A 27,774-nucleotide genomic window follows, 5' to 3' on the forward strand; every position below is an offset into this window, starting at 1 on the left:
CAACTGATTAGGAACTACTTGTTTCTATTTATGATAGTTATATGGAGTGAGCAATGGAACTTTGGAAAAATCCATAATGAAATCAAATGATGACTGAAATAAACTAATAACTCCTTCAAATTATTGATTCAATTAAGTAAACTGCAAACCAAGTATTCACCAAGTGCAAATATACCCAAAAAGACCTATTTTATGAAAGTGATATGCCCACTCCAAATCACTAAAATCTGATTAGAGATCTCGAAAGTAGAGGAAAAATCATGCAGTTTCAAAAAAAATTGCAGATGAAAATGTTACCAAATGTGCCCTAATAAAGCCTTCAAAGTTGCAGAAAATGGGATTTGAAATTTTCAAAAAAATTTAGAGACTAAGATCCAAAATCACCTGCACCACTATGTAGATGTTTAAATTCTACCCCAAAACAATAAAATATTTCTCGGAAAAAAGAGTCCATTTGAGGGAGATATCGTTGTTTGAAAATTGCCTCTAAAATTATTATTTTTGAATCACCACCGCTGCATCTTCAAAAATCAAATGGCTCTAGATTTGGCCTTAGATGTCCAATTTGGATGAAACAAAATTTGATTTAGGGTTTTTTGGACCTCCTCTATATGATTCCAACCTCCGATTTGCACCAGCAAGCTCCAATTTTCACCTGCAATAGAAGGTCACAAAATAGGACTCCTAAAATCTCCTCCAAATTGTGGTGTCTAAATTGTCAAATGCTACACCAACAATAAGTCAAGCCAAGATTGCACTTCTTGAGAGCAGGTCTTCATACCATGAGAGCTTTGATACCATGTCAAAGTTTTAGGTGACCCTATAACACCCCAAGGATCAAATGAAAGACCAAGATAATTTCCACAAGAGATTGGCAAGACAATTGCATGAAGATGCAAGAATACTGTTATTGATAATGGACTTGATTGACATCCAATGTATTGATTTGAGATGTACATAATAGGCCTCCTTATATAGGAAAGGTGATAAGAGACAATGATAAGGAAAAGATAAACTATCACCCACCCAAGGTGGAATTGCATGTCCATGGAAGGTGGATCATCCTCCATTGTGCAATGAAGTATGTGTGATGATAAGGATGATAATTTGATATATGCACTAAAGGTGGATTGAGATAACAACTATGACCACCTAGAGTGGAACTATCCTACACCATGTGTTTAATTGAGGTACAAACTCCTAAGTGTCTCAATCACAAACTACTATGCAATGCATTATCCTAAGTAAGCTTAAGTAAGTGTAATTAGTGAATATTTAATTACACCAACTAATTCACCCACTCCCCCTCTCATTTATCTTGGTGGACTATTATTTCTAAGAATTGGTATCAGGACATTAGGTCCTTGAAGATAAAGCTTAACAGCTTTGGGAGATCAGTGGCAAGTTATTTCAAAAAAGATACTCCTAAATCTAATGGAGGAAATTTCAACACCCATAAGATGGAGCTTCTTGGTAAGAGATTAGAATTGTGTACAAATTTGAGCATTGAGTTTCTAGATAGAGGCACAAGCAAAGATAAGTTCAGATCTAAAGAAGACATAAAGATCAAAGGAGGTATTGATCTCCTCATAAAAATAGAGCTAGAAGGTATCAAAATTTTTGTTTTTTGGACATGTAAAGAGTTTGGTCAGTTTTCAGCTACATGCCCTAAGAGAGTAAGGAAAACTAGAAAGAGTTCACTTTCTAATGAAGATGATGAATGTAAAGCTAGTATGGAAGGATTCTTGAATGATTGTGATGATAAAGTTAATGAAGAGGAAGTAGTAGAAGAGGTAGCTTTAGTAACTATTATGGAAAGTGAAAATGTGAGAGTTGATGAGAAATTCAGGATACAAGAAAGAATAGTTTATTACAATTCAAATGATGATGTTGTTACTAAAACAAGCAATGATGAAGTATTCCTTGAGACTAAAAATGATTTAGAGAATGAAGGAGAGCTAAGGTAGGGACAAAGCTCGAAAACTTCAGTAGAGCTAAGAGTTGAGATAACAACTCCTACTTCAGGTAAGAATATAACAAAGAATCATCCACCCAAGTAGATCATTAAAAGAAGAAATGATGGTGTGATGATAAGAAGAAAAATTAATGAAGAACTATGTTTGATATCTCAAGTTGAACCTAAGAATGCAGATGAAGCATGTAAAGATGACTATTGGAAGCAAGCTATGAAAAAGGAATTAGATCATGTAGGAAAGAATGAGACATTGGAATTGATCCCCAAACCAAAAAACAAGAATGTGATAGGTACTAAATTAGTATCTAGGAACAAGATGAATGAACAAGGTAAAGTTGTAAGGAACAAGGCAAGATTGGTATGTAAAGGCTATTCATAGCAAGAAGGAATAGACTATTATGAGACCTATGATCCTGTGGTAAGAATGGAAGTAAGAAGATTATTCTTAGCATATGTAGCACATAAGAAATTCAAAGTATATAAGATGGATGCCAAATCAGTATTTCTAAGTGGAGAACTTGAAGAAGAGATATAAATTGAACCTAAAGGTTGTCCTTTAACAGATGACAAAGACATAGTATGTAGGTTGAAGAAAGCATTGTATGGCTTGAAGCAAGCACCCAAAACTTGGTATGCAAGGTTAGACAAGCATTTGACAAAGCTTGGATATAGAAAAGGTATGGAAAATAGTGATTTCTATTGGAAATAAATTAATGATGGATTAATAATTTTAGTAATATTTGTTGATGATATCATATTTGAAAGAAATGATGATGAAAGTGACAAGTTTGCAGAAGAAATGAAGAAGGAATTTGAAATGAGTATGATAGGAGATATTTGAAATATTTTCTATCTGATTATAGATTATACAAGATAATGAAGGAATCTTTATTTCTCAGAACAAGTATTTGAAGGATTTATTAAAAAGGTTTGGTTTGGAAGCATGTAAACCCGTTGGAACACCTTTGGTAATTGGACACAAGTTATCTACAAAGAATGAGACATCTACTATTGAGTAGAAGAAGTACATATCTATGATTGGAGGTTTGTAATATCTGACTAACACAAGGCCAAATATAGCAAATACAGTTGGAATTATTGCAAGATTTCAAGCCGATCCCAAAGAAGCACATTATGCAGTAGTCAAAAGGATATTTAGATACCTGAAAGGAACACTGGATTTTGGATTGTGGTATGATAAGTATAATGATTTTACTTTATGCACGTATATTGATGTTGATTAGGCAAGCAATATGGATGACATAAAGAGAACCAATGGTGGAGCCTTCTTTCTTCAAGGAAGCTTAGTTTCTTGGCTAAAAAAGAAGCACAATTGTACCTCACAAAGTATAACAAAATCAAAACATGTTATAACAACAAACAATCATAATCAAGTTGTTTGGATGAAGTAGATGTTAAAGGATATAAGGATAGAATTTAATGAACCTATTGTCATACATTGTAACAACACAAGCATAGTAAACTATGTCTAAGAATCCAATGTTGCATTCTAAAACCAAGCACATCTCTATCAAGTATCACATGTTGAGAGAGAAAGTTGTAGAAAAGGAAATTAGATTGGAGTATGTGAGCACTAAAGAGTAGATTGCAGATATTTTAACTAAGGTTCTTCCCAAAGATACTTTTGAGTATTTGTGAGGTATGTTAGGGGTTATGCCCCTTCCTACATCAGAGTAGAAGATGCAAAAATACATTAGTCTAGTGTAACAGAGCACCATTTTTTGTCTAGACTAAATGTTGATGCTTCCTGTATGGGGGAGTATTTATGACAGACAAGGCCATCTAGGAATCTTTTTGGATGTTGTTTTGAATAGTATCTTTGGACAAGTGAGCTAGTTAGAAATAGTTGTTATAGAGTTTGTTGGTTGCTGAAACCTTTGACATTGATGTCAATGGGGGAGAAGTTTAGCATGAATAAAAATTTGAGTATGCTGAAGGGAGAAGAAAATAGTTTGGGAGAAGTGCAACATGGGAGAATGATTAATAAAGAGGATTTGAAAAGAAAGGTTAATGGTCTTTTGCAGTTGGTATTCATGGAAACTAGATGTTTTTCATCAATGTCGCCAACAATGCCAAAGGGGGAGATTGTTGGAAGCATGAATGTTGATGATATTCCTATGGGGGAGTATTGTAGAAATATGATTAGATCATTATCATGATGATATGTTACATTCATGATTTTTTTTGTCATTGATGTCAACATAATAATTTTCTATGGTATCTTATAAAAGAACAATGAAAAGATCAAGTTGGTACAGACAGATCATTGAGTACTCTTATTAGCAAGGTTAAAGGGAGATTATACTATGTGTCTAGTAGACATAGCTAACCTTGAAAATATAATATATTAAGTTTGGAAGAAGTTATGAAAGTTTTGATGAAGACTGTTCTGAGATAAATTTTATAGAGGCATGTTCTAGTAAACTTGTTATATCTCTTAGCCTAGTTGTCATTCTAGTAAGTTGGAGTTAAATATGTGAAGAAAACATGTTGGTGATGACATGACTAAGATCACTCATCATAATATTATGTGTATGGAAAGTTATTCAAGTTGCAAGGTGAAAGATTAATGTTATTGCTAAGTGTAACGTGTGCTTAATGTGGTCCTATAATAATTAATTGAGAAGGTGTAATAGCTAACTCAAGGAATTTTTTTATGGATTTAATATAAAGGAAGGACATTTTCCTTGATCATGAATGAATTATGTATGGATGATTGTGAATGATTGAACATCAGAATGTGAAGATAAGAAGAGTAGAATGGAAGTGAAGGAAACTTTATTGCTAAGGTTTTATTGTGTGATCTGAAGTTGGGTACTTGGATCTGAGGTTCATGACCTAGTCTATAAGGTCTAATAGTGATTGGTCCAGTTGACAAGATAGAGGAAAGAAGTTAAAGTACATTACACACAATTATTCTAAAACGAATAATTGAGAGATCAGTTGGACAATGAGTTTAGTGGTCTTGCTCCAAAAGTTGTTTGGATAGTGGGTCCTTCTATCTTCTACAACTCTTAACAGGGTTGGCACAACTCCTAATAGGGTTGGAATCTCCTAACAAGGATTGAAAGTCTCCTAATAGGGACTCATATGTACTAAATGTTATAATAGAATCCTAATAGTGTCCATCCTCTAACAAGGAATATTTATATTAGTACATCATCTTGTGGGCATCATTCCCACTGGTGTTTTCCCTATGATCAAGGGTTTCCCTAGTTAAAATATCTGGTGTAATTGTCTATGTGCATCTTGTTATGGTTACTGTTTACTTTGTTTGAATGGATAAGATTATTTAAGGTTGATAAATGTTTTAATTGTTGGATAACTGATTCACCCCCCTCTCTCAATTATCTTGGTGGACTATTATTTCTAACATTACTCACTGCTATCATGTGATACTTTACCAATGTTGCCTGACATAACTCACTACTATTGTGTGAGACTTTTTAGTATTGCACAACATTTCTTTCAATGACATGTGATAGTTTTCCAGTATCACCCAATGTTAAACTTTTGTCACTCAAGATTGCAAGAAAATAGCCCAACGAGCAATTAGAAGGAATATAGGGTAGAACCACCACACCGAGCACTAGTAGATCCACATAATCAAGACCCAAACACTCGAATGAATGTAAAATAACCACACATGTTGAAAGGGGTGAATCAGCCATCAGGAAAATAGCATCACAATAATATTCATGAGCATAAAATGGCTATCTCTAGATAACAACTGAAATAACATAAATCACATGAAAGTGTATTGTGGAAGAAATGAAGAACCATGTGAACATCCAACTCCAAAACTAAACATAGAGAAAGGCCAACTCTGTATGTTAGTCCCCAATAGTGGTAAAGGTAGCTACACCTACCACCCATGTGGAACTCATAGGCCCACTCCCATTGTGTAGATGGAGATAGAAATCTAACCTCAAACACACATAAGAAAAACATCCATGGAAAATAATAATACCAAATAGTATAGAGGACTGTAACCAAGATCATGAGACAATGCAATACAATAGCTCCTGGTCAGATACTCTATGGGTCTAATATGTAGGAACTATGGTGGAGAGTAGATCACTTGGCATCACAAAGCCCAAAATAAGCACCTAATGGAAACACTCCCTCGACAAGCCACAGTGCTATGTCACAGATGTAACATGTAGGAATTTTGGCCTCAAATATACCAATGAGCACGTACCTTTGAATGAGTCATACACATACATAGTATTTTCTTAACTTAGTTAATTACCCATGAGTTTATTTAGTTGTCACTTATTAGAAACTTCTACACATATATCTTTTCAAGAACACGGCATGGGGTTATGAGATAAGCCCCTCTACCAACCTTACCCTACATACCCATGCTCATCACACAATGAGTGCCCATAGGCAATGTAGTTTCCAAACCCAACCCCAATGAACATAACTCAACTGACAAACAGCCAGAAGCTCAAGTCTCACAAGAACTCAACAAGTGCATGCTCACATGCTCATGTGTGGGTAAACCAACTACACGATGATCATAAATAACAACAGTTGAATGAGAAACACAAAAACACAAGCAAACATATCATTCAACCAACCTATATCTAGTAGTACAAATTTTGCATGAATACAAATGCAATAAACTACAACAAGGGTTAGAAAGATATCCCAACATATAATATGGATCCATGACCAACTATAGTGCCAAGAAAACCCAAGAAATCAATGTGGCATGAAAATCAAGGAAAAAAATTTAAAAAGACAAGGACCTCAAAATTAAAATTCATTTTGGCTTTGGGTACAAAAGCCATGAATATAAAATAAAATTTGGGTTCAGAGTCCATATGTGAAAATGGCTAGCATAATGGCATGAAACCCCAAACCCTCAAGTCAAAATGCACATTGATGCTCACTAGTCTAATTACATAATGCAAATGAGTTTGGATTCATTAAATCATTAGAAGATATAATTAATCAATTAAATAGGATACGTCGACCATACAAGGACAACATTGGATAGGTAAGAATAGTCAAATCACTCACTCCATGTGTCACTACCAGGGATATAAATCTTGCACATTGAACAACATAATCAAGTGCAATTGCATATAATAATATAGCTGAATTGATAAATGCATTAAATGACCATTTATTTAATCATATTGAAAATTATCTATTTAAATCACCCGCTGCATCATAAAACATTTCACAGCAAGAATGAAGTAAATAGTCATAGCAACAAATCAAAGCATCCAGAATCCAATACTTGTCCATCATATAATCATAAATAGAATATATGTCAGAATATAAAATAAATAGACATCATCATAAAGAATCATGTCACATTAATAAGCATCATCATGCAAATATGATCAAACCGAATAGCATAGTATCTAACATCTATCATACTGGTAAATCAAAATAAAGTATTTGACCAATAGGTCATCTCAAATTTCCTCAAACATGAGTATCAAAGTATCTCTAGAAACCAAAATAAACAAGGTATAGAATGCAAACACAAGAAGGACTACATCCTCCCCCACTAGGCATAGGCTTACTCCTTGAAGCCTACAAAAAGATAAGGGTACAAATATCTCAACCATGTAGCATCTTCCCAAGTCATAGAAGTCTCATTAATTGGATCCCAATGGACCATGACCTGCTCTATGTCCCAACCTCTGAGGGTTAGCCTCTGATGGTGAAGTACATAGATGGGCTCCAAAGACATCAAGAAACAAAATTAGCAACATTGTGTCTCATCCTAGCCTAGAAGTACAATTGTCTAAGGTTGGCATGCATCTTCTTGATGTTAGGATGTTTAGAATATTATGCACAATGTGCTTCTAACAAAATCAAGATATGAAGATCTCCAAATGCTAGTACATAAATTGCCCCAAGTGTCGCAAAAGTCCATTAGACTCTAGCAAATAACTTGTAAACCTCCCCTCAAGGGTATGCCCAAACTCAATCTCCACCCTCACCTATTAATACCATGTGTCACTAGGAAAAGCCTCCAAGATATGGCCTCATGAATCCACTCCCAATGACAAAACTAATATCTCATGTCACCTCCTACTCAAGGAATCCACGATGACATTTTCTTTCCCTTTGATGTAGTGGATATAAAAATCATATTCACACAAGAACTCCATCCAATGACATTGTCATGTATGCAAGTTTGGCTGAGTAAATCTATATACTGCAAGTTGTGATGATTGCTATGCAGCTCAAACCTATGTCCCAAAAGGAAATGTCTCCAATGCAAAACTGCATGCACAACTACCACAAGTTCCAAATCATGAGTGGGGTAGTTGAGCTCATGATCCTTGAGTTTTCTAGACTCATATGCAATCACAAGACCATCCTGCATCAACACTACCCCCACACCTTCTAATAAAGAACTCGTGCATACCATAAAATCACTTACAGAATTAGGCAGAGAAAGGATTGGCACACTGGTCAATCTATCCTTCAAAGCTTCAAACATTGTCTCACACTATTCTGACCAAACATACTTCTTCATTTTCCTCTAAAGAGATGTAATAGGATGAACCATCCATGAGAAGTCCTTCACAAATCGACGGTAGTAACTTACCAATCCCATGAAGTTATGAATCTTAGAAATATTAGTGGGCACCAACCAATCTATGATAACTCAAATTTTCTCTGGGTCCATTGCAATACCATCACCTATGATGATATGCCCCAAATACTTTACCTCAAACTAGAAGAATCCACATTTACGTAGGTTGCCATACAACTGATGGTCTTGTAGGCATTGCAACACCTAGCATAAATGGACCTCATGCTCCTCAACAGTCTTAGAATAGATGAATATGTCATCCAAGAAAACAAGGACACACCAATCAAGGTACATGAGAAATACTCCATTCATCAAACTCATAAACATTGATGACATATTGGTTAACACAAAGGGTACAACCATAAACTCATAATGCCCATAGTGTGTATGAAAAGTTGTTCAATGAATGTTGTCCTCGTGAATCTGAAGTTAATGGTATCCCAATTTAAGATCAATCTTTGAGAACACACTTGCTCCCTTCATCTGATCAAACAAGCCATCTCTTCTTGGTAAAGGATATATGTTCTTTACAATCACCTTATTCAATTGCCAATAGTCAATTCACAATTGCAATGATCCATCCTTCTTCTTCACAAATATGACTAGTGCACCCCACGGGGATACATTAGGACAAATATGGCCTTTGGAAAAAAATTTCTCCAACTACAATCTTAGATCACTCACCTCTTGAGTAGTAATATGATAAAGAGCTCGAGAATAGGCTCCACTCCTAGAATGAGATCTATACAAAAGTCAATGTTTCCTTTCAGTGATGTTCCTATTATCTCATCAAGAAATATGTCCACATACTTTTGAAGGAGTGGGTGATCATCTAGTGTCATCTCATGTCTCTTGGCCTCCTCAAGGTCACTAACAGACATTGCAAACATCTAAAATGCATGTCGTGCAATCTTCTTTAGCTGCTTAGTTAAGATCATCTGAAGTGAGACTAGCCTCTAGATCTCTACAAGTTTGGCCTACCTACCTATGTCATCCACACACTATACCAACTTACCATTGTTGCATGACATGATACTTTCTAGTATCACATGACATTTCTCTCAAAGGAGTGTGATACTTTTTCCAATATCACCCAATGTCCAACTTTTGTCACCCAAGATTGTAAGGAAATAGCCTAACAAGAAATTAGATAGAAAAAAGGGTTAGAACCTCTACACTAAGGAGTACTAGATCCACAATAGTTGAGGCATGAACACTTGAATGAATGTAAAACAACTAATCATGCTAAAAGGGGTGAATCAACCATCTAATCACCTAATCCATAACATCTAGTAACAATGAGAAAAAGTAACATCGCAATAACATTCATGAGCATAAATCAACTATATCTAACAAGTAAAATAACATAAATCAGATGGAAACATTCTCCTTAAGAAAAGGAGAACCATGTGAGCATCTAACTCTGAAATTGAACATGGAGAAAGGTCAACTTTGTATACCAGTCCCCAATAGTGGTAAAGGTATCTATACCTCCCAACCACTCAAAAACCACAGGCCCACTCCCATCATGTTGATGGAGATAGTTGTCTGACCTCAAACACACATCAAACAAACATCCATGGCTAACACTCATGCCAAATAGTATAGAGCACTGAAACCAAGATCATGAGACAATGGAATACAATAGGTCCTAGTCAAACATTCTATGGGTCTACTATGTAGGGACTCTAGTGGAGAGTAGATCACTTGGAATCATAGAGCCCAAGCTAAGTTCCTAATGGAAACAATCCCTTAGGAGGCCACAGTACTAAGTCACCATATGCACCACATAGACATTTGTCCCTCAAATAAACTGACAAGCACGTACCTTCAAATGAGTCATACACATACGTAGTATTTTCTTATCTTAGTTAATTACCCATGAGTTTATTTAGTTATCACTTATTATAAATTCCTACATATATACCTTATCAGGAACATGACCCAGGGTTGTACAAGAGAAGCCCCTCTACCGACCTTACCCTACATACCCATGCTCATCACACGATGAGTTCCTGTAGGCAATGTAGTTTCTCAACCCAACCCCAATGAATACAACTCAATTGACAAACAACTGGGAGCTCGAGCCTCACAAGAACCTAAAAATTGCACGCTCATGTGCTCCTATATGGGCACACCAACTACATGATGATCATTAATAATAAGAGTTAGATGAGAAAAAAAGACACAAGTAAACAAATCACTCAACCGACCTATATTTGGGAGTACCAATTAGCATGAATCCTAATGTAGCATGTTTAGCTATTGATTAGTCAAGACAATATGATGTTAAGCATGGAACTAGGAACATGAGGATTACAACATATATACTTAGGAGTTGCCTTAAGAAATTCCTCAACAAAACTGTGTGAGCAAGTCACAAGAGACTACAAGGCCATGCAAATATGCATGATTAGAAAACTATTGTTGATGGTAGGAGGAATCATTTCACTTTTGTTGAAAGAAAAAAAATGTTCAACACCAACTACAGGTCTTTGGTGAGGATTTTTCATCTAGTAATACTATTTCTTCTCAAGTGGGGGATTTTGCTTTTCTAGCATGAAATGGGTGTGACTACAAGATACTCATTCTCACTATGTGTGATTGTAAGATAGAGATAATTTGTGAGAAGATTTCATTTTTTAAAGTAAAATTTGGAAGTATTTTTCTAGGCATCTTGCAATTCTTGCAATAAGTAAAATTTGAACTAAAATTGTGCAAAATAATAGGTAATAGTTAGATGTGGTAAAAATCAAAACTATCATATATATGTGAGATGGAGGAATAGAGGAGAAATAGAAATAGGGTAGGGAAAATATAAGAAGATAAATTAGAACAAAGAAAAAACATTGATAATCCTCACATCTTCTCTTTGTTGTAGAGGTAGCTCCAATGCACTGCTTCTACTAACAACAATATGGTTAAGCCTAAAACCAGTAAATGATCATGTTGGAAAAAAAGACTAGTGGTTGTTGATCTAGTATCATACCCATATCCAACAGGTTGAGATCCAGAGCTAGATGTAGGTTACCTAATGCTATAAGTTTTCAAAAATTGTCATTCAATGGCAAAAGTAATATTATAAAGAAATTTCTAAAAAGAGGTTTAAATTTTTATGTTTGTAACAATGAACTCATAATTTTGTATTTTTTTCACCAAAAATTATTTTCATATTCATACCAATAAAAAATTAGGAGACTCAAAATTTTAAATTATAGAAAAAAAAATTACTAATTAGTTATAATATTTCTACATATTAAAACTTTATAATTTTTTCTAATTGACTAACTACTCAAATTAAGCTATGTAATGAAGCCATGGGATTTGTGGAAGAAGCATGTTGAAGTACACGCAAGTGTTTTAAAAGTTTTAAATATTTCACTTTTTTATGTCTTAAATTAATTACCTAGATAATCCTAAATCTCATCTAATTAACCCAAGCTATTGTGTGGCTATCCTCCATATAAAATGTATTGTTGACTAAATTTTAAAAAATTCACCATTTGATCTTCATGATCTGCATATTTTGTGATCGATGTTTGAGTGAATCTGAACAAAAAAACATGTTTGACTTTTTTTTTCTTTGGTGCATTTTGTTTGGGGATTAACTAATGCTCTTAACTACTGCCGAGTAAAATTTTGAAGTTGTTAAGTTGTGACTTCTCACATTATTTTATTTTCAAAAAAGAGAGGAGAAAGTCTAAAACTCAATCAAGTAGTACTTGTTAAAGGAAAAGGAATCTTCAATTATCCCTCTATAAAACAAATGAAAGTGATCACATGTAAAACACTTCTTTATCTTATCCACGCAAATTTAATTTTGAATAATTGATGCAAGAGGCTCCTTTTGTCTTGACATTCACAAAATTCAAAACAATTGCAGAAACTGATTTATGTCCTTATTCAAAATAGATTGCAACAAAAGACTTTAATCCTTGTTAATCAAGGATATTTTGTTTATAATTTGGAGTTGTACAAATATTTCTATGAGTTTTTACTCTCTTTCTATAAGTTCTACCTTATCCATAATACTTAACATAGAAATATTCATAAATTTAATCCATCATACAAGATATAATCTATTCATTCTACAATATTTAACTATCGACCCTGTTTATAACTTCTTTTCTGAAGAATTAATCAATTCTGCATATCGTTTGTAACTTCTTAAAAAAAAACCTTTATGACCAGAAAATTATTACTTAACCATCACTTAAATGCCAATATTTAATAAATCTTATACCAATCTGATCAATTCTAACTTACAATGTACACACAGCTCTCTGATTCTAAAGTTGTTATGAGGAGCATAACATTATTCTGTAGAATACCTCAACTAGATTTAAATTGGGTGAAATGGGCTGATTGTATGTGATCGAGGAAGATGTCTGAATGCATTGCGATGTTTATGAAAAAAAAAAATGTTTTTTTGTTTGTTGAAGTTTCAGGCATGAACATTGGTAAAAAAAAATTAACTATATTCTCCAGGTTAACTTGTTTGACCCTTGCAATCTAATTATATCCTCATTTAATGGATAAAATGTGGTTCAAGAGTTTGATCACTGTGTTGTTCCAAACCTAGAGAACTTAGAATCCAAATTTAGTGTATTCTATTCCCTGAGATCAGAAATACCATGGAATTCATAAATTATGTGTTTTGATTTTTCCCTCCTGTACTCTGAGCTGAATAAATCTACAAGATAGATTAAAGGTCACGTTGAAGTAATTTAAAATCATATTAAAATACTTAACATTTAATTCTTATATTTGAATAATACTAAAAATAACATCAATTTAATTTGATTTAAATGAGTTAAATGAGAGTGTATTTATCTATTAGTAATTATTGATATACGTAATTGTTATGAAATATTTCTTGTAAAAGACAAATCATTGTGTTTTTTTCTTGTTGAACATTTTAGTTTATGCTATTTTTTGTAGTTACAACAAGAAACAAGAGAAATATGAAGTCTTATAAATATGGTGATTTTAATTTGTGATTTTATTGGAAAGGTACAACAAATTTTACATTTTTTATAAGATTTTATTTTGATTGGAATTGAATTTCTAAATATTGAAAATTGAACATAAACATATTTCAAAATTTGTTGGATTAAGGAGATGACTAAATATATCTACCTTTTATTGTGAATCAGTCGTGCTTAGGACAATTTGATCTATTGAGTGGTGGTTTATGGGAATCCATATTTTAGATTCATAAATATTTGACTCTCATAACATCTAGATAATTTTCATAATGATAAAACATTATAATTTCATGCCAACATTGCTAAATTTAAAATGTGTTTGACCATATAATTTCTTCAAATCAGCCACACCTATCTTGCTATCCACCTTAGTTAAATATATTGCATATAATGAAACAGATTCGTTGTAGTATTGTACCAGTTTATCTTACTATCTTGTTAAGTCAATCTGTCATTTTCTCTGTTCTATCAAACCATAGTCTAGATTCTCAATGTCCTGTCAAATAAACACAAAAATTATATATTAGACCAAATTATTTATAAAGAAATAAAAAATTTAATTCGAATAAAAAAACATAAAATTTTGACTTAGAAATAAGCTCACATCTTTATTCTTTTCATTTTGAAGCTTGACAATTGACCATTGCTTCAATTTACTTTCAATTATTTTTGCCTGCAAATGACTGAAATATGTTAGATGTCAAATATTAATATTGGCTAAATCATGAAGAAAATATAAATAAATTCACTGAATTGTTATCATTTAATATGTTATGCAATTTAAAGCACTGGTTTAAGAAAGTCACTTACTTCCACATCCCAATTTATGCGCCATGTCATAAACATTAATGCTAAAGTTTGTGCTCCAGTCCCACATATCATTCCCAACCATATTCCCTACAGAAAAAAATACTACTATAAACAAATATAAATAAATAAATCTACAAAGATTTTCACCATAAATTCCTACTCACCATAACTCCAAAATCAAATACACGACCAAGAATCATGCCTAGAGGAACACCGATAATATAGTAGCATCCAATGTTTATATAGGCTACAAAAGCTTGCCAGCCCAATCCCACGGCAACACCTGAAATAAGCCAACAAAAAAATTGATGCTAAGAGTTATTAGGCCAAAAAAATCTATAAAATGGTCTTTTCTTGAAGATAACGAAGGAAAACTATAAGAATATAAGAAACCATTGTAATTTAGATGAAGATGAATAAGATTTTGATATCTCTCACCTAGAAGAACCGGTTGTATGCTATTTAGTAGAATAGTGAGTGCTAGTAATATTAATAATTTATAAACAGCCTTTTGTAAAATAATATTGTCTGTGAAAATTTGAGCCAAATCAGTACGCAAGGCCAAAATAAGAAGTAGGAGTGCAAGTCCTATGATTGTGGAGGTTATGACAGAGACAGTCACTGCAAATTTGGCACCCCTAGGCCTTCCTGCTCCAAGTTCATTTGCAACTCTCACACTACATGTACACAAGACCATGTCAGATTAAAGAAGAAGATTAAAACTATCATACAATATTGTTATTGAAATTGTAGGTGCACCTGATTGAAGCAAGTAAGCCAAGTGGAATGGCCTTCTCCCACGTATTGATGTTCAAGCTAGAAAGGAAAAAAAATATTAGTAGATTTTAAGAAATGACAAAACAAAATCAAACATTTATAAATGGCAAAAGATTACTTATTGACTAAATTTATAGTGAATCAAACATTTTTAAGTTATATACAATAAAAAAATTATGTAGTTGGAATGTTATAGACTTTTTGTTATCAAATAATTCATCTTATATTTGTTATATATTATTTAAGTTTAATATCTTTAATTTTGAACTGAAAGTAAATACATGTTAATCAAAACTTATGGTTTCTGTTATAAAAAGAAATTTAAGATGAGATACTTTTTCAAGAACTATTACTAGTGGGCATTCTAAATTAAAGAGCATAAAAAGTACCTCGCCAGTAATCATATCTTTTTAAAAAATTAAAATTTATATAAGAGTTAACTGAATATTTTTTATTTTTTTTAACATTTGTTCTACAAGAAAAATACTATGCATAAGAAACATGATCAATGTAAGATTGAAATGAGTATTTTTCAAAATGGAACACCGTTTGTTCCATGGGAAAACTCTATTTATAAAAAAATGATTTGTGTAGTACGTACTTTTGGCCCTACATTCTATAATAATAAAGGTAGGTTACTTTTCTAATTTTGAACTATATGAGCACTTTGAAATTAACAATTTAGGTCTCATCTTGATGTAGGGTCAAGCAATTTGATTCTAAATGTAGATTTTAAAGATTTAAGATGTCATTTTTTAATTAAAAAATTTGTATTTCTTATATAATAAATTTCATTTGCATTTTGATTAATTGTCATCTTTAAATTTATAAGTTTGTGTGTGTGAAAATATAAAGAAAATAATAACCATCATTGCTAACTTTTTAGCATTAGCATAATGCATTGGGAGTCTTTAAATAAAAATGCAAAAACATGTGCATATAAATATATGGATAATTTTATTTCTCCATTCAATGAAGAGTAACTCTTACCAAATAGAAAGGGAATCAATAGCAACTTCTATATCTTTTATATTTCCTGTCAGCAAAACTATTATTCTATAATACCAAAGCTCTAACCTGTCAAGGGAAAAGTTGTAAGCATTCAATTTTTTAATAATTATAAATAAAAATTTTGAGAAATTAAAAATAAATGAAAACTCACCAAACCATGAGACCAGAGGCCAAAGATAGCTTTAGAAATGGCCAAATGTCCTCAAATGCATCCATTGAGTATCCAGTCCATGCATCTGGACACCATCCACATGTAACATATACATATTGAGCAATCACAGGAGTCCACCATCCTACATTTAAGGAAATGAGAGCACCCTCGAGGCCCATACTCCATTTGGACACAAAGAGCCAACATAAGAGAACATTGAGTACAACCCCAAGTGCTGATGACCATGCAGTTATGAAGTTCTTCGATTGTGATTGCAAAAATCTATTAAGAGTGAAGAAGAATACGAAAGAGAAGAGAATAGGAATACACCACAAGGCTACTTTGCCTGATAACTTTGCAATATCATCAGGTTGGCCAAAGAACTTTAAGATAGGTGTAGTAAAGAAATAGAAGGGTGTAAGAGCCAATGTTGAACTAGAGAGAATAATCCAAGAGCGTTGCATGTAAACTCCAAGTATCTCTTGTCTTTGTGCACCATAAGCTTGTCCACACAATGTACCAAGAGCTGTGCCCATTCCTATCTACAAAAAAAAAAAAAAGTCTTAGAAATTGTTAGAAAAAGGGAAAAAGTCCATCCTTATTTTATATTATTCTTAGAGTAATGGCTAAAGATAAGAAATATATACTAGATGAATTATTTTTCAAATTAAATATTATATCTAATAAATGTGGAGGTTTTATCCTTTTTATAATTGTCCATATTATTATTTATGAAATAATGTTACATGTATTCACTAAAACAAGGTACATGCAAAAACTCGTGCATATGTAATTATTACAACATTTTAACAAAAAATATTTAAAAGTTATAAGAGATAACGAACAATCACCTAGATATGGACATGAGTTAAAGTATGACTTGGTGAATCCAGAATGTGCAAATCTCATTCCTCATTCTCAGTCTACTCAATGAATGATTATTTGATAGGTATTCTCAATTTGTTTTCAAATTCAATGTGGTTTATGTTTTTTCTTCCCATGGATACATGGATCTTGAGTAGATCATAGTGATGGTTTTTCTTATTGTGGTACCTCATTTTTAGTGTTGTTTGGTAAGATTGGATACACCTTGCTCTATTGTCATATTTGGCATTAAAAATGCAATGGATTTCTACTTATGCATGATCTTTATAAAAAATGAACTTTGTACAAGGATATTATTACTATAGATTATAGGTTGGAAATGTTGATGACATGAGTTATACTAATTATTTTTTATGCCTTTAGAGACATCAATGTTTGGATGTATTAGCATTTTCTATGAATTCTATTGCATTCATCTAAGTTGTTATCTTGGAAATAACTTGAAGCTTTTTACCACTAATTATTATTGTTTGTGTTCTTTGGATTGGTGTATTTTCACCTTAGTTCTTTCTCTTCCATATGTGACATGTTAGAAGATAAGAGGTGTTATTTATTGAAATGGTGACCACCTTGGATGTTGTTTTGATTAAGTAAAAGTAGGTTTTAAAGGACCCAAAACCTATACAATAACAGAGTTTAGGAAACAAGCAAGAGAAAAGAACTACAAAAAAGAGAAACCAAGACTAACATGAAACAGACCTCAGACAACAAAAAAGAGGTCACAGAGGACAGTGCTGGAAAACACAGCAAAAGTCCAGCAAAGGAATAGCAACCAACCAGCTAAGGAGTGTTGATCAGATTCACCGCCTAGTCCACTACAGAATGCATGGTTTCAGCAGTAGCTTTGACCTCGTCTTTCCTATTGGTTTCCTCAATCTTCTTCGAATAGGCCTGGGTATGCATACTTGGTCCTTGAGAAACAACCCCCAAGGGAGAATCCTGATCTTTACTTGCCTCATTCTGCTTCAAGAAGTGTAGAAATATTTTTCACCATCTGCTTGAGTTGTTGTCCATGTTGTCCTGTCTGGAATCAAGTTTTGACACCTTCCCCTGGACACTACTAATATCCTTGTCCATAACCCTCTGTTTAGCTTCCAACATAGGAATCTTATGCATCAAATTTTTAACTTCTTCAGCATTTCCTATGACCTTCGAGAGCCTGTCAATATGCTATCCTAGAGTTCTTTCCCCTCTCGCCATTTTGGAAAATTGTTCCATTTCCTTGTTTAGCAGAAATATTTTGTGCTTTAAGATGTCTATGTCCTTCCGAATAGAGCCTAGGTTGCCAAACATACCTTAAGAAAACCCTAACCCACTATCACCCCCTTCAGATTTAGATCCTTGCTCATCAATATCAGCATCAAAATCATCTTTAACTTTCTTAGCATTTTTATTGACCTAATACTGCACAGGCTTCCTTTTCCTCTCCAAATGATGAGCCAAAGGCTCATCATCAGAAAGCATGGACACTCTATCAACTAGAGAGCCCTTACCTTTACCTTTACTGCCTCCCCTATTTTTTATGTGCTCACAAATAATTTCTTCAACAAAATCACTTTCCCTCTCCTGGTCAGAATCCTCCTTCTTAGTATTCTTCTTCTTTTTCTTATTGCTACCACCAGAACCAATTTTAGGGCTAGCCAGACCTCCTTCAACCTCATCTTGTGTATCAGAGTCATAGCCTTTTTCTTGAATACTCCCTTCCATATCTTGATCTTCCACTTTAAAATTCCTTGGTTTTTGGATTTTTTTAGATTTGAGCATATTCATGATCAAAACCATAAGCCCTTCATGGCATACATGTTCCTCAGTTAGCTCATGTTGAATGGCTTGAGTAGAAATTACAAGAGATTGCAGCAAGAAGGAAGGAAAATTCACCCTAATATTATGTCAAAAATGGTTTGCAAGCACAAAGTAATAACCATACAATTTGGTATATCAACCATCCAAAGTTAAATATTCCATAATGACAAAGAAAATAAACCACCATGGACAAGACACAAAAGCTAGGTTAAAGTAAGAAGTACCTATCTTAACCAGATGGTTTCTTTCCTCTTCAGTTTCAACAAAATCATCAATTGCCTTGTCCAAAATCTTCCTTTCCCTATAGAAATTCATCCCATCCAAATCCAACCTAGTAGCCTCCACAATGGTCTTAACCATAACCTCCATCCTCTGGTTCCCAACCAAAATTGAGCCATCCTTCCAAGATTTTACAAACTGGTGCGTGATAGAAGGATTATTTCCTTTAAGTCTCTCCATGTAGTCGATAAAATTGCCACACCTAAGGATATCCCAAACCTTTGGTTTATTCTTCCATTCTGCACAACTCAGTGGTTCAACTTGTTTCCGCTTTCCCCCTATAATCTCTACAACAAACACCCTAAATTGCTCTAACTGAGAAACCCCAAACTCTTCATAAGATGAGGCTCTAGTTTCCTCACACTAAAGAACCCCAATCACCAAAAACTAAAAACAAAAAGGTAATCCATAATCCATGCGAGCTGCCCGCATTTCCAAAAATAATAGCCCACTTCACTACAAAGAGGTAAGAATCATAATTCCCTGATAGTGTCATTATTAAAAAAGGTTTGTTGGGATTTCCATTTGTCATGCTTGAAAAACTTGCGGCCATCAGCAGGTCAAGTGGCATATGAATCCCATATGATTTTTTGGTCATTATAACATGCCACATTGGAAGCCCAATCGGCTAAGCCATTTGCTTCCCTATAATTATGGGAGATAATGCAATTTTGAAAAGAATTAATAATATCCCCAGCCTTAAATATAATTTTACTAATGTTCCATGATGGTGGATATATCTTCTTTAAGAAATTTATAATGTTGAGGGAATCACCTTCAATCCAAATATTTACCAGATTCAGGTCTTTGGCATACATAAGACCATAAAGAGCAATTGAGGCTTTTGCAACATGATTGGTTTGACACCCCAAAGTTATATCCATACCACCAACAAAATCACCATTAGAATTCATAATCACCACTCCACAACTAGCAAGGCCCAGATTCCCTTTCGAGGCCCCATTGAAGTTCAACTTAAACCAATTAGTCGGAGGACAATCCCATCTAGCACTTTTCCTTGGGTTAGGATCCTTTGCATCCCGAATCAGACTCCTTATATTCCAATTATTCATCACCCTCACATCCCAATCAAAAGAAGGTTGCTATCCCTTATCGCAATTTTTTATATTTTCATGCAAAAGGACCTTGATTTTATGAAAAACCTGAATAGAGTTGGATTCCACTCCTCTGAAGATCCTATCATTACGTTCTTTCCAAACCCCCCAGCAAAGATAAGGAAGTATAAAATCCCACAATTTAATAATCAAAGGGTTCTTAGAAGGAGCTTTCCAAGACAAAAAGAACAACTAGATAGTAGCATGAAGGACTTAGTCCATATTCATTAAATCCCAAACTTGATCCCAAATCTTGGTAGTAAAGGGGCAATGGAGGATTAAATGATCCACCGATTCCTCATCATTCTTACAAAGAACACACTAATTAACAATGAAGAATCCTCTCTTCTTGAGATTATCAAAGGTTAAAATTTTATTTTGTAAAAGGATCCAAAAAAAGATATTAATTTTAGGAGTCATACCTTTTACCTGAGCCTTTTCCCAGCAAGGAACCTCATAATCTTCAAAAGAATTAGCAAAAGCTGACGAAGTAGTGTACACACCACTAGGATCCTGTTTTCCAAATCAGAGCATCATCTTCATGGTTCAGACAATAAGCATTCAAGCAATTAGTGAGCTCAGCAAGATTCAAATCCACGCCAAGTAAATTCACCCATGAGTCATTCTTCCAGTAATCACTAACCAGAGTACCAAATGGAGTCTTGCACTACTCCATAAACCCATTCCATCTTGGATCCTCACAGGGGAGGTAATCCAAAATCCAAATATCTTCCCAAAAAAGTATCTTCAACCCATTTCTAGCCTTTCATTTGACTCCTTTCTTTAAAATTTGTTTAAATCTCTGAGCATTCTTCCAAATCTGAGATCCCTCTTGATTAGAATCAGAAAGAAGGAGATGTTGAAAACCAAAGTTCCTCCATTTCCCCTCTTCCTTATGCTATCTCCAAAGAAGTTTAGACAATAAAAGTTCATTCATAAAAGAAATCCTTCGAAGCCCAAGCCCTCCCTTCCCCTTGGGAATACAAACATTCTCCCAAGAAATAAGAGGAAGTCTCTTTTTAATCTCTACACCTATCCACAAGAAAGTTTTCTGAATTTTCTCAATAGCAAGTGCAAACTTTCTCAAGATTTTAAAGACATTCAAAGCATAGAGCGGCACACTTTGGAGAATAGATTTCAAAAAAATGACCTTCCCAGCCTGACTAAGGAGGGATCCCTTCCAGCTAGCAAGTTTCAAGTGAATCTTGTCGATCAAAGAGTTCCAAAAAATATTAGGGGGAGATAAACCCAAAGGTAACCCCAAATAAGTTCCAGGCAAGGATCCACTTTCACACCCAATAATCCTTTTAATCGTTAATTGTCTAGCCTCACTAACATTAATAAAATATATCACACTTTTATTCCAATTAATGATTTGGCTAGAAGCATCCCCATAGTCATTCAAGGCCTTCTTAATATTCCTAGCATTTCTCACCGAAGCCTCCCCCATGAAAATAGAATCATCCACAAATTGTTGATGTGAGCACACTAAAGCAAAGGAGGAAGGGCTAAGACCAACAAAGTCTCCTTTAACAACCATTTTATTAATAAATCTTCCCAAGCATTCGGCCAGGATAATAAAAATAATAGGAGAAATTGGGTCTCCCTATCTAAGGCCCCTGGAAACCTTTAAAAAGGAGGAAGGGGAGCCATTGACCAGAACAAAAAAGGAAGCCAAAGTGATAAACATAAATATAATATTCCTAAATCTCTTATTAAAGCCAAATGCTTCCAAATACCTAAGGAGGAAGTTCCAGTCAACTCTATCATATGCTTTAGAGAGATCAAGCTTAAGCAGAAACCCTTCCTTCTTAGACACCACAAGAGCATGGATGTTTTCATGAACCGTGATTATTGAATCCAAGATCTTCCTACCAGGAACAAAGCCATTTTGCTAACTAGAAATAATAGCTGGAAGAATGGAGAGAATTCTGAGAGTCAGAACTTTGGAAATAATCTTATAAAAAGAATTGCATAAACTGATAGGCCTAAACTGATCCAAACTATAAGCACTTAGCTTCTTAGGAATAAGGATAATGAAAGTCCCATTTAATTCTCTAAGGATGTTTCTAGAGCCAAAAAATTCCTTAAAACCATTACAAACATCAGGACCAATGATATGCCAATATTTATGAAAGAATAAGATGGGAAAACCATAAAGACTAGGGACCTTATCACCCTCAAAGGAAAAAATAGCCTTAGAAATCTCATCTGAAGAGGGAATGGAAGTCAAGACAGAGTTTTGAGCTTCATAAATACTAGAAGGAATATTGTCCAAGAACATTTTCTACTTTTCCATATTCAAGTTTGGGTCAGACTGCAACAAGCTACCAAAGAACACCCTGGCCTCCATTTTAATGACATCTTCATTATCATTCATACCATCAGCCATCATGAGTTTGGATATTCTATTAGCCATCCTATGCTTCAAGGTAGTCATATGAAAAAACTTGGTGTTTCTGTCACCTTCTTTAAGAAAAAAATTTCAGGAACACTGTCTCCAAAAGGTCTCCTCCTTAGAAATGAGATCATGAAGTTCAACCAGTTTATTGCTTTCTTCTTCCCTAGAGACCATCTCATAGCCATTAGCTTGAATCTTATTTTGAATGTCTTTAAGCTCCTCCAATATCTTGGTTTTGTTCTCAAAAATATTACCAAAAGTAGTTTTATTCCAAATTTTAATGTGTTTCTTGACATTTTTCAGTTTGGCCACCGCTCTAAACATGGATGTAGCCTCGACATCAATATTCCACCACTCCTAAATGAGGATCTCCAAATTAGGATGAAGGGTCCACATTTTTTCAAATCTGAAAGGGTAATTCTTTTTAAAAGTAAAAGGGTCAACAGCAAAGAAAATTGGAAAGTGATCAGAGCCCACCTAAACCTGAGCATTAAGAGAGCATTTAAACTTCAAAATCCATTCATTGCTGATAAGGGCCCAGTCGAATCTAACCTAAATTTGATCCTTGCCAGCTCTTCTATTTTTCCATGTATACTCAACCCCATGTAATTCAAGGTCATGAAGCATATGGGGGTCAATAAAGTGCATAAGATCTAATCTATTGTCCAAAATGGACTGATTACCTCCCCTTTTTTCAGATTCCTTTAAGGGGGTGTTAAAATCCCCAATCACCAACCAGTTACCCTCAACAAAAAGCTTTCTTTGATTAGAAATTTCTTCCCACAAAGCTTTCCTCCCCCATTTAGTATTAGGGGCATAAACATTAGTGAGAACCTAACTAAAATTATCCTTAGAATTAACAAAATGCACATTCATCATATTTCTATTTTGATAAATGAGTTCCCCTTGAATCCATTCGTTATTCTAGAACACCGCCAAGCCACCTAAAGCACCATCAAAGTCACTTCCAAAAATCTTTCCTCCCTTAAAAATAGAGAGGTGTTCCACCTTATCTTTAAGCATCTTAGTTTCCTGGATAACAAAAATATCAGGTCTATTATCCCTTATCATATTTTTTAAAATATCATGTTTGTGAGGATTATTTAGCCCTTGAATATTCCATGATATGATCTTCATAGTTTAACAAAATGTTATGAATCGAAGATAGTTCTCTAACAACCATCAGCTATACTCTTAATAGCCTCAGTTGTTCTTTTATGCTGATTAGAAGGTCTACCAGCAGAAGATGGCGAAGACCCAACATCACCATTCTTGATGGCAGCACTGCCATTCTTAGATACACCAAATTTACCCTTAGAAGGCTTGGGATCAGCTTTAGCTCCCTTCTTGTTGATATTCACTAGGGTAGAGATCTCTCCATCTTTAATCCTTCTACCTCTGGATTTCTTCCCTCCTGTTGTCCCACAAGTCCCAAAACTATCCTTGGATGTTGTTGTAGGTATCCTAATGCGGCATTATCTAGCATATTGGATATTCATGTTTTATGGATGACTATGATAATTTATTATTTTTTAGTAACTAATACAATGCATAGAAAAATGGGAGAATGTTAAGGAGAAAGGGCATTGTACACCATGTACAAGAAAATAATTATTGTAGCTATATAAAATAAATATTTGTTAATGGCACATATCTAGAAATATTTTTAGTGTACATTAAATACTTATTCGGGTCTAATTGTATGTTTTTGAAATATCATATTATAGGATGCATAAAATTATAATGTTTATTATAGCTTGTTAAATAATATATGAGCATAATATAATTGTTTTTTAATTGGGTTGTTAAAGCAACTTATTATATTTTTGAAAATAGCTTTAAAAATCCCTTTAAGTACCCTATAAATATGTGATGCATCTGATTGTAAAAGTGTGTAATGTAGGAAATCTCCACAAATGCAATGGATCTTGTTAGTACCAATTCATGGAGCCATGGATGTGGATATTATTTAAGGAAGAAGATGGGAGCAATGAATGCAATGTAGATCTCCTCCCTTGATGACCACTAATTAATGCTAGACCTTGAAGAGGAAATTTTCCCAATGAATCCTTGAATTCCTTGAATGTTTGAAGATGCCAATGTGGTTGACTATAGATGTCTCATGTTTGCATATGATATCTCTTGTGTGTGTATGATAGTCTTATGTGTGAAAATGAAATGCTCTTGAGCTCCTTTAAATACTATTTTTAGGGATAAAAACAAAGTGAGTTGACTAAAGTATTGGAGAAAAAAATTTAGGAACCCAAGAGGACAATCATTTGTTCTTAAGTATAGGTTGACTTGGGTTGACCTATACCAAGTATATATTGACCTAGGTTGACCTATTTTTGAGGGAATATCAAGGTCCTTGATTCTGAGGTCTTTGAGAGCTATGTAAAAAATTAATTGGGAAAAATTCAATTAGAGGAAAAAGAGCCACTTCAAGCACAAATATATGCGTGGACCATAAATTCACTAAAGGGTAGGAGCTAAAGTATTAAATAATAGTTGCTTCCATTTTAAGATGGTATAATGGGAAAAAGGCATCATCACATATTGTAGATGGTTGAAGATTTTGCCCCATCTATATGGACTTATTCCTTGCATGCATTTTTTTTTCACCTCTCTTTTTAGGGGAGGGTTTTTCCTCTTTCTCAGTTTTATGAGAGATTGCATGGCTTTTGGACTTGCTCATGTGCCTAACGCAGCCTAATCGTAGTCAGGACCCATCATGCATTGTCATATGGTATTGTGAGCTTAAATGTTTTCCCTTAACTTGCACTTAAGCCTGAGGGTGTTGGTATAATTAAATATCCACAAATTAAACTTTACTTAAGTTTACTTAAGATAATGGATGCACATATTAGTTATCATATAGACACATAGAAGTTTCATTTTATTTTAACACATGGTATAGGAGAAATCCACTTTAGGTGGAGTTGGTAGTTATCGTATTCTACTTTATGTGTGGGATTCACCTCTAGTACTCCTATCACATTAAATCATACTCTCATCGTTGTGCATGTTCCACATACTTTTATGTTCAATGGAGGATTATCCACCCATGGTAGACATGTGATTGTCTAGTGTGATTGATAAGTTATGATTGCTTGCATATCTCCTAATATATCTATATCTGAATGAGAATTTTATTCATGTATTGTTGATCATAATTGAATCAATCAATTGATCATATCATTTAGCCTATCCCCCTTGAACTATTAATTGAACTTCTAAATCTTAACATGCATTCATTGTCTTAGGCAAACTTAATATGTCAAACTCATTTAAAATTCAAATCTAATTCAATCATAGCTGAAAGTTTAAACTTTTGTTGACTCGCAACATCAAAAATGAATAATACATTATTCATTTATATTTAAATATATTTCCAACAAGATTTAAAATGTTAAATAGATCCTATCTAATAAAGTAACAATATGAATTAATTGTCAAAGACCATAAAGATATTAAATATCAAAGATTTTCAATTAAAATAAAAATACAACGTTAAATAAAAAAACATCATATAGAACATTATATGTATTAAAATATACTATTGTGAAAAAGATTTTATATTTTTCATATTATTATATTAAAACATTATTACACATATAAAATAATAAGGAACAATACTAATTTTCAATTTGCATAGGATTCTTTCTATATAAGGAATAAAACGTCATTATTTAACGGTGGACCGCAACTAAGCTCTCACATCATATACAATGAGTCGGCTGACATTGATATTACAGCCATTTCAAGCATCTTTCTACTGTTAAATTGAAGTTATCCTCACGCTCTTAATTAAACCTGGTTAAATATTTTTCTCTATTGTTTTGTATACTGGCATTGAAGATCAGAATAATTGACCCAATAAGCTTTAAATTGGAACAAGGGCTTTAATTAAAGTTTAAGCATTTCAATGATTCAGATATATCTTTAAACTGTCTTGTAAGATATGTTTGGAAACTTTTTCCTCCATAAATCTAAAAGTACGATGACACTGTGAACTTATACAATTAATCTTTATGAATTATAGAGCTTGATTCTAATAAGCCATAGAAAGTTCATAACTTTTTTAAAACTTAAAATTTAAGAAATTTTCAAATTCTCAACTCTTTCATCCTGATGATAGATCACATATTGTATAAAATAGTAACATACATTCATAAAAAGCTGAAAAAAATGTAGAAGTTCAAGATCTATGAATACTCTTCTGCTAACTCGAATAGATCTTAAACTCTCTGCTATCTATTTTCCAACAAATAGATTATTATTTAACTCAATACCCAAATAATTTTTGAATCTTTATAAACTCTCTTCCTATTTATTTTAAGCTATAAAATATTTTCTTACAAAGAACACACCATAAGCTACAAATTCATTTGTATAGAATTTGTAATATGATAAGCCAAAAATTGATAATTATTCAGTAAGTATGGCATCTAAAGCATAATACAGAAGGATTTAAAGTCTTAAAATACTCACAATGATGGCTGAAGTGAAACCCACAATAACACCAATGACCATGGAAAAAGCAGCAAGCTCCAAATCTCCCACATGTCCTACAAACGCCTGTGTTATGACATTGAGTGCATAGATTGCAAGCCTGCTGAAGATTGCAGCTCCTGCAATTTTCCAGAGAGCTTTTGTCTCAACCCAAAATCTTGAGAAAAAATCTGAGCTTATGAAAAATGTTCTCTCTCTTCCTTCAACAAGTAATAGAGGACTTGTAACAGACTCTTCCTCCATTGATTTTTCCTTTTTGCTCTTACAATTGATTGCTAACTGTTAGAGAAGATACAAATGAAACCGAATACATCAACACAATTTACAACGATTTTGATTACATAAATTAACATTGATAAAGAAAAAATGATCATTAGGACGTTGTCTGGTCATTTGAACTCCTTTAATTATGGGATTCGGCTTTTAAGATGGGATGGGAGAAAAGTTGTCTACAATAGATAACTCCAGTGAGAAT

General features: G+C 33.5%; 1 protein-coding gene across 2 annotated transcripts; it reads right to left on the reverse strand.

The window, feature by feature from the left end:
* Positions 1 to 13,809: 13,809 nt before the first annotated feature.
* Positions 13,810 to 27,741, reverse strand: LOC149579621 (protein DETOXIFICATION 27-like). 2 transcript variants are annotated; one of them, XM_089811837.1, is made up of 9 exons: positions 27,279 to 27,741; positions 16,305 to 16,846; positions 16,133 to 16,219; positions 15,125 to 15,181; positions 14,804 to 15,042; positions 14,530 to 14,648; positions 14,366 to 14,452; positions 14,160 to 14,228; positions 13,810 to 14,051 (listed from the first exon to the last, which is right to left on the reverse strand). In XM_089811837.1, the coding sequence occupies exons 1-9, from the start codon at positions 27,540 to 27,542 to the stop codon at positions 14,007 to 14,009; spliced, it is 1,509 nt and encodes a 502-aa protein (XP_089667963.1). In that variant the 5' UTR covers positions 27,543 to 27,741; the 3' UTR covers positions 13,810 to 14,006. The 2 variants fall into 2 exon arrangements, with proteins under 2 accessions (XP_089667963.1, XP_089668038.1); XM_089811912.1 differs by lacking the exon at positions 16,133 to 16,219.
* Positions 27,742 to 27,774: the final 33 nt, after the last annotated feature.

Source organism: Cupressus sempervirens, chromosome 1, assembly GCF_028749045.1.
Source record: "Cupressus sempervirens isolate cs-2001-9-10 chromosome 1, ASM2874904v1, whole genome shotgun sequence".
In the NCBI taxonomy this organism is placed as follows: domain Eukaryota; kingdom Viridiplantae; phylum Streptophyta; class Pinopsida; order Cupressales; family Cupressaceae; genus Cupressus; species Cupressus sempervirens.